A 12585-nucleotide genomic window follows, 5' to 3' on the forward strand; every position below is an offset into this window, starting at 1 on the left:
AGCGAATTGGAATGTTTAAAAAGAATGTTCACAGTCTTTTGACGTAAGAGTCAACGTGGCTTCTTTAATTGCGAATTAAGTATATACTTACAAATACAAATATTATATAATGTATGTGTATGTATATATAATTTTTTTCCTCCTATCTGTGTGTTTTTGTCATTACAATAATAAGTGTCTTATTTATAAAGTATTTGGTAAATATATTTTGTCCAACGTCAACTCACCACGTCACGGCGTCATGGCGTCACTGCGTCACGGCGTCCCCAACAAAAGGGAGGGGGGGTAGGGGAAAGAAAGTGGAAAGAGAGATCCCCAATGGCGGGGGTCATAAAAATAAAACTACGTAGGGCTTAGAGGGCTCCCTCGGGAACTTTGACTCGGTTCATTATATCACTTGCAATATTACGCGATTGGGATCGTATCTCACACTCACTGCAAGGCGTAGGCCTCCCCTAAAGAACGCCACCATGACCAGTCTTACCTTTCCAGCATCCGGCGACTTCCGTCGACCTTGACCATGTCGGCGGTTATGTTACGATGGTATACTCAGTGTACTACTATAATTTCTACGCTACAGCTCTTTTTATAGCACCAGAGCAAAAAGTAATCTCATAATATGTATCTATTTAGCTGACACGAGCATCCAATGCATTTAGAATTATTATTACAACAGATAACTGATAGTATTTAGCAAGATTAAAAATATATTTTAATATCTATACGTCCTGTCAGTTTGTGTTAAAGTTGTTTCACAAATATTTGATATGTCACATTGGCAGAATGATTATAATTTGCTTTTTGACCAAATGTTTAAATTATCATGAGTAATTTAAAATATCTACGATGGACTTACAATTTTATGTATTATCATTATTATTAATAAATGTGGTTAGTATTACTCTATTAGTACGGTATGAATAGACTTAGAGATATATGCGATGATCTTATATCGAATTATTTTAAAGATGTTATCGTATTTAGAGTTTAGATATTTTTTATTAGATTAAGTTTCCTGTATAGCACAGTACTCAGTGTTTTTAGGCAAATTCTGGCAGGCTTTGTCTTTCGTTGTGTATTCTTATACTGATTAATTATCAATGGAGATTACAGTAAAGTTTTTAAATTTTTTTTTATTTAATATAAGTTGTTGTTGTCTATGTATATCTCTTAAGATTCAAAGGGAAAGACGACAACGTAATGATTAGATAAAACCAGTCACTGTGCCTTTATTTAAGTGGAAGCCTATGCTTTGCAGTAGGCGTCTATCATCTGACATGAGGATGGTGATGATGTTGACGGTGAAGATAAGACACAGTAAATCTAGAACCATTGAAACAAAAGTGGAATATTATGTTAGTTTTATTTGTTAGCCGTCATCGAGGACTGCGATTTTGGTGCCTGTCGAACGTGATCAAGCTGCCCCTGGAGACAAAGCGTATAAGCTGGCCAAGAGACAGGATGACATAGACGAGAGCTGTGGACGCGTCAAACCCACTCCTAGGGACATCGTGAGACGCGTTTACGCCATAATGCCGTAGTGGGTATCAGTGTACAAACTTTACTAGAGTTATCACACTTGCTACATAAAGTATATATTTATATATGCTTTTTAAATGGGTGAATTTATAGATTATATATAATATATATTGTTGTGACATGTTATTATGTATAAAGGAAAAGATTTTCTAAAATTTTCATTACTACATTTTAAAATTAATTGTTTACTATTTGTTACTGCAGACTTTTTTTTTTTACTTTTTGGTCTGTCGATTTACAATTAAAAAAAATTATGTAACACATTTAATATCACGATATGGGTGATCATGTTCCAGTTGGTTGAAAATAGGAGTAAAAGCTTTATAGCTTTTGCTCCTATTAAGGTAACATTCTCCCTTTTAAAGCAACTACACCTACATCTAAGCAACCTGTATATTTAATTTGATTAGGTTACTCAACAGATGTTACATTGCTATGAATAGTCTATATGAAAATTACAAAACATTGTTAATTCTATACTGTGTTGTATAAATAAGAAATATAATTAGTTTTCCAGCATGGAAACAACGTACATTAGCTACGTAAAATGTAATTTTTAAAATTAATAACACAAAAAAAGAAAACAACGAATCCTCGTGCGATATGTTAACTGACATATTAATGGAAAGGGCATTGAAAATAATATTTTTTACAAAATAATTTGATATCAAATATGAAAAAAGCTGATTAAAAAAAGATGGATGAAATCACAAGTTTCTGAAAACTGATATTAGCATACGTCTTTTAAAAAATAAGATAAATAAATAACAGTGTAATATGTCGAAGAATAAAATAAATCACTGTTAATTTCTGCAATTGATTCAAATTAATAATTACTTTTATGGGCGGTTTAAAATCGACATATCGTTAGATCACTTTTAGTAAACAAAACATTAAATGACATATAACTTAGTTATGATTCCAATTTTTTCTATATTGTGTTTGATAATATATTTAAGCACGTTTTTATAAGTGTTCCAATGTCAACTGCTTTACGAGGGCAGTGGATTTTCAACATGAGATCAAGATGATACATATATGTATATAAATATGTTAAGAAATTTATCAGGTTTTATGTCTGTTTAGTTTCGACAAGGACCACGCGAACACGGCATTTCTCCACAAATACCGCGCTACTATTCACGGCATGTCAGAGGGTGAGGACTTGTTGGATAGAGAGGCGGCCCTCTACGCCTCCATACTGACTCCTTTGGTCTTCTTGCAGCAGTATCGTGATACTTGGTGCTTGCTGGAACGCGTGAGTTTATATTAAAAATACATTTTAGACTAATGATAAATTACAAGTAATCATCATCATCGTTTTAGCCGTAGGACGCCCACAGCTGGGCACAGGCCTCCCCCATTCCAATAGGACCGGTCTGTGGTTTTCACTCTTGTTCCTAGTTTTTGGAGGCTCTCACATATTTCCCGTTTCGGGCACACAGGAACAATTTTGGCTTATTAGTTTTTCCACGTTCTTTGTCAATTTTTGAAAAAAATTGAAAATTTTGCTCACTCGTTTTATATCTTAATATCCTTCAATCATTCTTCTTTTATTTTCTCACATTACTCTCATTCCTTTATCTTTCATACTTTGCTTCTTTTCGTTTACCATTACTTACAGATTGCTTCTTTATAATGTTTATTTTATTCTCTATATTTATGGAACATTTACAATTCTTTAATTTCTTAATTTTCTTTTATTAGTTATTTCTTATAAATATATATATATATATATATATATATCACATGGTTTCTTAGTCATTACTTACAAATTATCTCCTTTTCCTTTTCCTACTATTATTTTATTTTATTATTTTTGATAATTTTCAATATAAACTTCTGCAGTTATCCAGACATATTTGGTGGCTTTCCTCTTTGTTCACCAATGAGGTGATAATTCTATCTTGTCGTGGAACCGAGACTGGCATTCAATCCTTAACGCTCCAAATATTGTACAGCCGGTGACTAGGAGACCACGGTCTGGTCCACTGCAAGGTCACAGATACACGAGGGAATCCTCCTGAGTTTGAACCTATGTAGGTACTCAGCGAATTCACTGTTAACGGTTTCTACTCTAAAATCTTAGGGCCTTAGTGGACATCAGTTTTGTGCGCTATTTGGCCTGCCATTGTCAGAAGTGCAAATTTGTTACACGCTGTCGATTACATTAGTTCTTCGGATTATCAAATTCCTGCTTTGAACTCAAAAGAAATCTAAGTAATCAATAATTTTAAAGTAAATTAATAACTGTTATAGTTAAATTATATTTTTATAACGGCATACTATATCTTGTGTATATTTGAACTATCTTTTTGCATCAGAACAAATTTTTCATGGCCTATGGAAATAATACATTGCTCTCAGTTTATTATAATTATTTGTATATTAATTATATTCATTGCGTCTGTCAGTTGTATCTACAATAAAAATAAATAAACTATCATTAATAGTATTAATAATGTGAAAATGGCAGCATCTCATAATATTTAAGTAGACAATATAAACTGGCAATAGACAATATAACAATAGTTATACAGTTAATAAATGACATCTGGTGCATCCTATAATCGGGCTGTTTAATATGCTTAATGATAATTATTCTGTAGCGGATTTCATCTTCGTTAAATTCCATTTACATTAAACTATTCCAATCGTTTGCTGTAAAAATTAACGAGCGATTACGTAATGCAATTTTTATCACCGGCGCCAACTGCTGCATAATTTAATATAAAAATCGCTAACTGATTTTGCGGTCCGACTTCATTAGTACAGACATTTTTATTTAAAATACATTGTTAATATTTTTTAAATCAATTTTAAGTTCGTTAGTATAAATTCTTTATATAATAATACGTATTACATCATTGTATTTTAATGATAAATTCGGTTTTCAATTGTAGAGTAGAATATGTAATCCCTTGATGAACAAACGGTTTTGTTAAGGTCGACGGAAGATAGTGCAGACAAGTGGCTTTCAACCGGTCCTATTGGAACTCAATAAGAGAGGTATATGGGCTATATCCAACAGTGGACTCTACCATAGCCAATACGTATACTTTAAACACCTGAAGCTAGGAATTAAATATTTTCTTTCTTCTTTTGATGTTTTCGTAAGAGTAAGACAGATCTTAAATTAAATAAATTCTTATTTGCAGTTTCATCGCGCAGTTCGTTTATATCAAATATCCCACCCCACTGAGAAGAGATCGTCCTTAAAACTATTGCAAAACTTCAGGGCTGTCAATCATAAGGTAAGATTAAGTATGGTTTCAATCCCTCTACAATCTCTCTACCTTTGTTTCCTCTGCTTAGGAATGCGACTATTTCTACCTCCGTCAACAAGCTGTTTCCGTCGATTGCGTTCTGTATTGCAGCACTAATTGGTATCTCCAACTCCTGCGATAGTTTGGTCACCGTTAGGAACATGAGCTTATCGGTCTCTGTCTTTATAAGTATAAATAACAATTGTTAGGTTTTCCATATTATTTTAATCCCATACGAAAATTGAGCCTGAAATATTTCGCACAGAAAAATATTAAACGTCTAGTAAAATTACAGTTCTTGAATATTTAACACAATACATATGTGGATTAAAAAATAAATGTTTTTTTAAGTTAGTTTGGTTAGTAGTTAGTTTTTAAGTTATTTCCTTATTACTTCATAAATTTGTTTGTTACTTTTGTTTTTTTTTGTCTTTTAACTGTTAAGTCGAATAAGAACAAATACAAAACCAACAGTACAAATAAGAGTGAGTTGTTGCTTGAATCGCCGAAGGTATATTTTAGATTGTATGGAGGGTACTAGGAGCGAAGAGATAAAGAGGGCAATCATCGATGGGCGGACTGTGTGCGGGTGGTGACGGACCTCATAATAAGGGAAGCACTAAGGAAAGTCGGTCCTAGAGAGTGTGGAGGCAACTCGTCGAATCCTCGCACCATGGCTTTCCAGGAAGTGTGTTCATGAAGATATATGTTGTATATTGATAATATTGTCAACGTGAATGTAATAGTCTCGGTTTTTTTACACAATTTCTTCACTACTTATTGTTATTGGAAAGATAACCTGCGAACTATTTAAGTCGTAATACATGTGTCGTAAATACGTAACAATAAGTTTTTTTTGTTAGTAGTATTTTAGTTGTTGTGTTAATATCAGGATACGCTTTTCGCAGATACGTTCTTTCATCATGGAGTTGCCGGGCCGGCGTCACGTGACTCGCGCACCAGCTCCCTCTGATGGCGAGGAAGAAGAAATCCACGACAAGAAAGACATACGATACTTAAAGGAATTGATTAAAAATCTTGGTTGATCACATTGCGGTTTTTTATTTTCCCTTGTTACTCTGCAATGCGAGAATTTAGTTTTTAAAGTATTTTTAAGATCTGACTTGAGAGAAATTAAGTTTGTGAACTTTAAAGGAACCTTGACTCAGGCTGTTAAGTTATTTATTATGCCTGATTGATCAAATCGAATCTAAAAGATGAAATTATATGAAAGTGATTAAATTTATGCTGTATTTAATTGACATTTTCGTTAATTAGCGGCTCTGTTTCGTTACGTCACGGACTTTGAATATAAAGACTGCCATCGATCCCATTGGCTCTGTTAATAGTAATTTCTAAAGTATCCTTAATATCAGTTATAAAATTTTAAAGTGATACAAAATCTGATCAGGCTGGGATCCAAAAGTTTGCTTTGTAATTAATTCATTGTTTCGCTGGCTGTGTGGCATGTAGCATCGAGTTTTCTTTTCGCCACCTGTAAATTTTTTACTGTCTATTGGCAGAAACCTTTAATGTCGGGTATTGAATTTTTCAGCACATTTTTTAAATATTGTCTTACTTCTGTCTTAATTTACACGCTGTCTTGGTTTCTTGGTTTTTATCTATCTTTGTATCTAGTCTTCTTTATTTTTTAATTATAAACATCTAGTTTACAAAATTCGATTTTCAAAATTTTGTAATTCATGATGTTTGTCTTTGATATATTAAAAAAATGTTATTATATTTTTTCTTAAATTGCCCAAACTGTTTCTATCACACAATTTACAATAGTAAACCTGTGTTTATGTTCTCTTGAATTTGCGGTTTAACCACATCAGCAAACGATGCGGCTTGCTTTCCATTTACTAATCATAAATTCCATTTGTAGCTCGCTGCCCGACACACTGCGCTGTCAAAAGTTAAATATTTCACAAAGTTAAAGCAGAAAAATTAATAACGAAATCCATTTCAGAATAATTATTCTACTTATTGATTAATTAATTAACAACTAGTAATTACAAAAATAAGTTTTCTTTTTCGTACATTTCTTATTTTACTGACTAATGTTTACTAATAATAATACCTTTTAGTTATAGATCCAATAGTTTAATACCTTCAATTGTTTAATCTTAGTGAATTAGCAAAACCTGATCCCTGAACAAATATGCGTCAAAAAATATCGTCGTCACCTTCGCTGCAAGGCATGGGCCTTCCCCAAAGATACCTATGGAGGATATACCATTATCACAATTGGCAATTCCATAATGCACCTACGATCGCAAGTCTTAATCCTCTATCGTTGGGTTAATACTGTTCTAAAGATTTTTTTGCTTATTCATTTACTTTGTATTATTTTTAATGTATTGTTATTAAAAAGTGGATATGCAAAAAGCACAAAATAAAACGGTAACTCTTAATAAAAATCTGCGCTTTAGTACGGGTTAGACTGAACGAAGCTAATATTTTTGGTGTTGCTGTCTATAATATTTCTTCTGTATTAATTTTAAAATAAGCCAGAAATTTAAATATTAAATTTTTATTTTTATTCATAAACATCCTTCAAAATAACTAGATAGACTATGGCTTAAAACAATATCAACATTAAAATTTAAGTTTTTTTGAGACGTTTGTATGTCGGACATATAACAGGACTTTCTTCTTCTTTTCAGGCGTTAGATGCCGACAAAAAGACATAGACTTCTCTCAAACATCGCCGATCCTGCGCTGCTCGCATCTAACGACTTCCTTCGAACTTACCTATGTTGTTGGTCCACCTAGTGGGGCCCACGCCTCTTCTACGGGATCATAGCCCACACTCGAGAACCTTACGGCTCCAATGGCCAGCGGTTGCATGAGCGAAGTTCCGCGCCGACTGAGCTATTCTCAGAATTACGCCCATGACTTTGGTTTTTCTAAGTGTCTCTCTATTTTTGACTTAATTCCTCAGTAAACTATGAGCATAGCCTTCTCCATTGCTCTCTAGGTGACTTCCAGCTTTCCTATGAAATCTGTCGTAAGGGACCACGTCTCGAAACGTTCAAGTTAATAGTATAGACTCTTGAAAAGTATCCACTGTACTAATCAAACAAGTCGACTGTACTAGGAATGTTATATAACAGTTTAATAAGAAGTTCCGAGTAAATTCCTTCAGCCCCTAACTATCTTTAATCCGATTAAAACCCGGCGAAGCGTATGATTTAATAACGAGCTTTTAAATAGAGCTACTGAAATGTTTTCACTTAAGTGCGGCGGTCGTGAGTGCCTATAGTGCAGGGTTTTGCGTTCAGAAACGATTTCCAATATAAACATGTAATGTATGAAATACATGTTGAATTAACAATATCACATATTGTAACACATATACAACATATGCCATAAGTTGAGAATGACTTTATCAATTTCATTCATCTATTTTTATAAGTTTCCACAAACTTTGTAGACGGTTTTATGTTTTTTTTTACAGAACTGCCACTACTGCTCAAAAGGCATTAGTAGAGTCAACGGGTTTGAAGTGATAGGACGTAGAGGGCGCCGAACTCTTTTTTAGTAGAGACTATCGAAGGTTCCCGGGGTACTCTCGGCTTGGGTGACTACTACTATTTTATCGGATTAGGTTCTAAAAGACAAGAATTAAAATTTAAAGGTGGCTTGCCTTTGTCTTGCTGTGCTCTGAGAGTGTAAAATATGTAGGATGAAAGAGGGAAGAAAGAGAGAAATTGTGAAGGATGAGAAGAAGAGGAAAATAGAAGGGCGTATGTCCCTGTCTGTAAAACAAGATGGGGAAAGAGTAAAAAAAGTTAGGAATATTTTTCATATTATATTATATACAGCCGGTGAAAGTGTATTAAAAACCATTAAAATAAGCAGTATATTTTCAATTTTTTTTTCTTTATTAATGTTTGAACTAATCAGTTGTCGTCCCGTTTTAACTATGAATAATCAATCATAGTTAAAACGGGACGTCTGTCAAGTATACCAGCTACGGAAAATAAAAAACTAGAAAACGGCTTGACAAATTCGGGTAATTTTTTTAGGAAGATAGGTAAAGATTTTTATGAATAGTCCTATTTCTCGGCAGAAAGCTGCCTGCATCGTTTGTTTACCATGTGGCTGAACTCCCTATGATGTGCTATGCTCTCGAACTCTTTTTCAGAATCTCAAGGCCTTGGCATCTGTTTTTTTCGGTATTTTGCCTTTCGATGTCCTTTACGGAACTTTTAATTCTTGCATACGACATGTTCAACGTGTTCGGGCATACTTGCGACGAGGCTTATGTAATGAGTGGAATTATAGAGGATTGCGATTTGATAATTATTTATTAAAAAATGGCAGCGTTTCTGAATTCCTCTTAATACTTTTCTACATCTAAAATAGATCAGAAAAATAATATGATCAAAATGTCTACGTCAATATTTATGAAGAGAAATGTATTCGATTTTACGTAAATTTTCCATGTCTATCCAGGTAGCAAAGATTGAAATCGTATTTCAATAGATTAATTCGTCTTTATTAAAATTTATAGGGAAACGGTATAATTTGAACGCTTCGTTGGATTTTAATTATGAATAGTGTGTGCACTGTACGGGATAAAATCATGATCTGGTAAATTAGATGCATATAAACTTGTAAATATCTATGAGATAATTACGATTTTTATTTACTTTCTAAGGGAATTACGTAAAAAGAAATATAAATATAATTAGTAAGTCAGCCGATAAATACACACTGTAAGGCGGTTTTGCTCTGCCCGTATCCAGCGACTCTCTCTCCAAGTGTCGTTTAAGCCTATAGACGCCGATTGCAAGGCATAGAGCTCCTTCAAAGATATCTATGGGGGGATATACAGGTTCTTGGAGTCCCTCAAATCAGGGCACAGGTCGACCACCATGGATTGCAATGGGTAGTAAGTAGTAGTAACATCAACCCTCCCCTATTCCTGTATAAGAAAGAGACTAATTATATAGCTACTTCCGCTATGCAGCGGTAGTCATGCAATAAAGTACACCGCCTGCCAGCCCGCTGATAAATGCGCATGCAAACAATGCGAATTACACAACTACCACGGTTAATTCACTCAACACGTGTTTCACCCCTCCACGGGGTATCCTGAGGAGTAATGTTATAGTGGGTCCTTTTCTTACTTAGGATGGACTTCCGCAAAGTAACGCCTGAATCTATTAGATAATATCCCTGTATGTTAGGGTATCTTGAATATTTGGAAAATTCCCTTACGAAACCAAAGTAAAAACTATTGATAAATGTAGTCTATTAAATAATAATTTAACTTACTCGCATTTACTATTGAATAGGAAAACATAACTTTATTCTAATCACTCATGTTTAAATACCTACTTCTGTGAGAAGCACTCGTTACTGTCTCAAAACATGTATTTAATTTTAATAGGTAAGTTAGTTTTAATTACATTTCAGCTTGTGATATTAATCATATAGTATATCATTAAGTTATGCTTTAAATTCAAGTGATCTAATTGAAAATGAAGACAATTTACGGAGATGTAAATTCTAATTAGTAGTATAAACATTTAGTATTAACAATATTACTAACATTTATCAAGTTAACTACGATAAATAGAGAAAAATATTGAAGAATGATCTCCTTCTGAAGAGACAAGATCTCAGTAGAGCAGTCGGAAGTGGGTAGAAGAAAGAAGAATCATGTATGGTGTGAAATATTGGAGAAGACTTATATTTCAAGCTGTAGATAAATATGGACTAATAACAATGATAACACTAACATTTACAATAGTACTAGAATTTTATTTAACAAAAAAAAAAAAATTTAAATTCAAATGAAGTGGAACTAGTGAGTATGTGTGATATTATTGTTTCAACACCACCAAAGTCGTTTAAAGTTTTAATAGCTTTCGTTCCTGAAAACCACAAAGAGGACATGAGCGCCTGTAATACAGCGATAAAATATTAATTACGTGACTAATATTGAAACAAATAATTTCTTAACTAATAATTGCCAATTAATGATTGCCAATTGTGTTACCCCAGAATAGGGAGGAATAAAGGAGTAGAGATGTACTCTACCCTAGCTAAAGTAAATAATTACACAATACACTATACAAATTACATAGTTATTTATATAGTGTATTGAAAACTCTGCGACATGTCAAATGGCACGCCGGTTGTTAAAGCAACTTTAGTTAAAGCTGTGGTATCGGCGTTTCACGAAATGCGTCTTCTATTGCGGCGGTATTATTTAAGGTACGTTTCTTGCTAATAAGACGGTTTGAAGAAAGTTGACTTTGCTCATAGCAATTTTGTAGTAGACCTTGCGACAAGTGTGTATTTATATTTATTATATTTATACTGTGGCTTACCAAAGTTGCGATATAATAAAAGGATCTTTGGTAAAGATTTTGTATTTTAAAATCAAGAGTACTCAAAATAAATATTGCGAGGTCGAAACATAAATGAGGTGATAGGCAAAAGAATCAAGGTTACGGATGTAATTCGAAGAATTGGTCGTCTGCAGTACACTGATCGTGCAATTGGCATCCGGAGAGACCGAAAGGTTCCTGAGTGGTCATCACAAGCCTGTAGAGGCAGCGTGGTAAGTCATTGAATATGGGCAGCGTAAGAACGGTTAATCGTAGCGACCTTTGGAATATGCCCAAGCTTTGTGATGGGTGTCTGTTGATTGACATGATGACAGGCTATCACACTTTGTTTATCTTCATTTTACTATAAAAGGTTGGAAACATTAATTAAAATAACATATTTACTTCATAAAGTACGAAAGCAGTCTGGTCTGAATCAATCAAAACTCTTAATACCTTAATCCATTGAACAAATTAAATCTCAGTGCAATCCCGCCTCGCCGTAAGATGAATTGCAATCAAGATGGATAAGAGAATTTCTCGTATTTTCTCAGGCATAAAACGGTTGTACTTTGTGGTAGAAATTCGATTTGCTCCGTCTTATGAAATTACCTTTGTTCGGTTGCATTCATCTTTAGGTATGAAAGTCTGGACGTCGTTAAGTATGGAGCTTTGTTCGTCTTCGAGACGAAGGCAAGATGCACGAAATGCAGCTTCGAGTTACTTGTCTAGCGCGCCCGTTGAAATTTGTTGAATCGAGTATGTTTTGATTTGATCGAACATTGAAACGATGCTTCATCAATAAATAATACTCTAGTATAATACATCTATTTTAGACAAACAATAGTTTTTTTTGTTAAATAATTACTAGTTAGCACCTATCTACAGAGGAACAGGTTCTTTTCATGGTGTTAAATCATTTTCTTTCTCTCCATACATTTTTTATAGTTTTTTTCATTAGTCATCTAATTTTCGTCACAATATCTTACACACTCCAACCTTACTTGTCTCCTTATACACACTACCTTTCTTCCTTCTCTTTCACTCCTTAAATACTGCTCTAGTAAATTACTTCTTTATATCAAGACACATCATATTACATTCTATCATCATCATGTCCTTCTTTAAAGGCTCCCTTGAGGACAAGTCTTTCGCTGCTCGATTTGTGTGTTATCTGTTCACCTATTGGTGGGCCTACCTATGACGTATCTAGACGCCATCTAAAAATTCTTCATCATCGATGACCTTCGATTGCACGAACGATTTGCGCCACACACTGCCACTTAGGACGAATAATTCTTCTAGTTAAGTCGGTAAGCTTAGTTCTTCTACGGATGGACGTCTTCATAGGACTGTTTATTTATTTACATTATTTTAATGTTTAATCAATCACAGTAATCCCTTTTCTACCCCATATGATCTTTAATGAA

General features: G+C 33.8%; 1 protein-coding gene across 1 annotated transcript; it reads left to right on the top strand.

Annotated features, from left to right (window-relative positions):
- The first annotated feature begins 1277 nt into the window (after positions 1 to 1277).
- Positions 1278 to 5851, top strand: LOC137923611 (uncharacterized). The gene is made up of 5 exons (XM_068766828.1): positions 1278 to 1301; positions 1374 to 1540; positions 2626 to 2797; positions 4698 to 4793; positions 5714 to 5851. Exons 1-5 carry the CDS (start codon positions 1278 to 1280, stop codon positions 5849 to 5851), a joined length of 597 nt encoding a protein of 198 aa, XP_068622929.1.
- The last annotated feature ends 6734 nt before the right edge of the window (positions 5852 to 12585 follow it).

This window comes from Battus philenor, unplaced genomic scaffold (assembly GCF_028537555.1).
Source record: "Battus philenor isolate CCGP_79_NKW_IND1 unplaced genomic scaffold, ilBatPhil1.0.hap1 SCAF_22, whole genome shotgun sequence".
Taxonomy (NCBI): domain Eukaryota; kingdom Metazoa; phylum Arthropoda; class Insecta; order Lepidoptera; family Papilionidae; genus Battus; species Battus philenor.

Excerpts from the sequence above, each read along its gene's own strand:
- LOC137923611 (XM_068766828.1), top strand. The coding sequence starts at position 1,278 with ATGAGGATGGTGATGATGTTGACG. Across the intron at positions 1,541-2,625 it reads GTTTACGCCATAATGCCGTA|TTTCGACAAGGACCACGCGA; the intron begins GTGGGTATCAGT and ends ATGTCTGTTTAG. Across the intron at positions 4,794-5,713 it reads TCAGGGCTGTCAATCATAAG|ATACGTTCTTTCATCATGGA; the intron begins GTAAGATTAAGT and ends CGCTTTTCGCAG.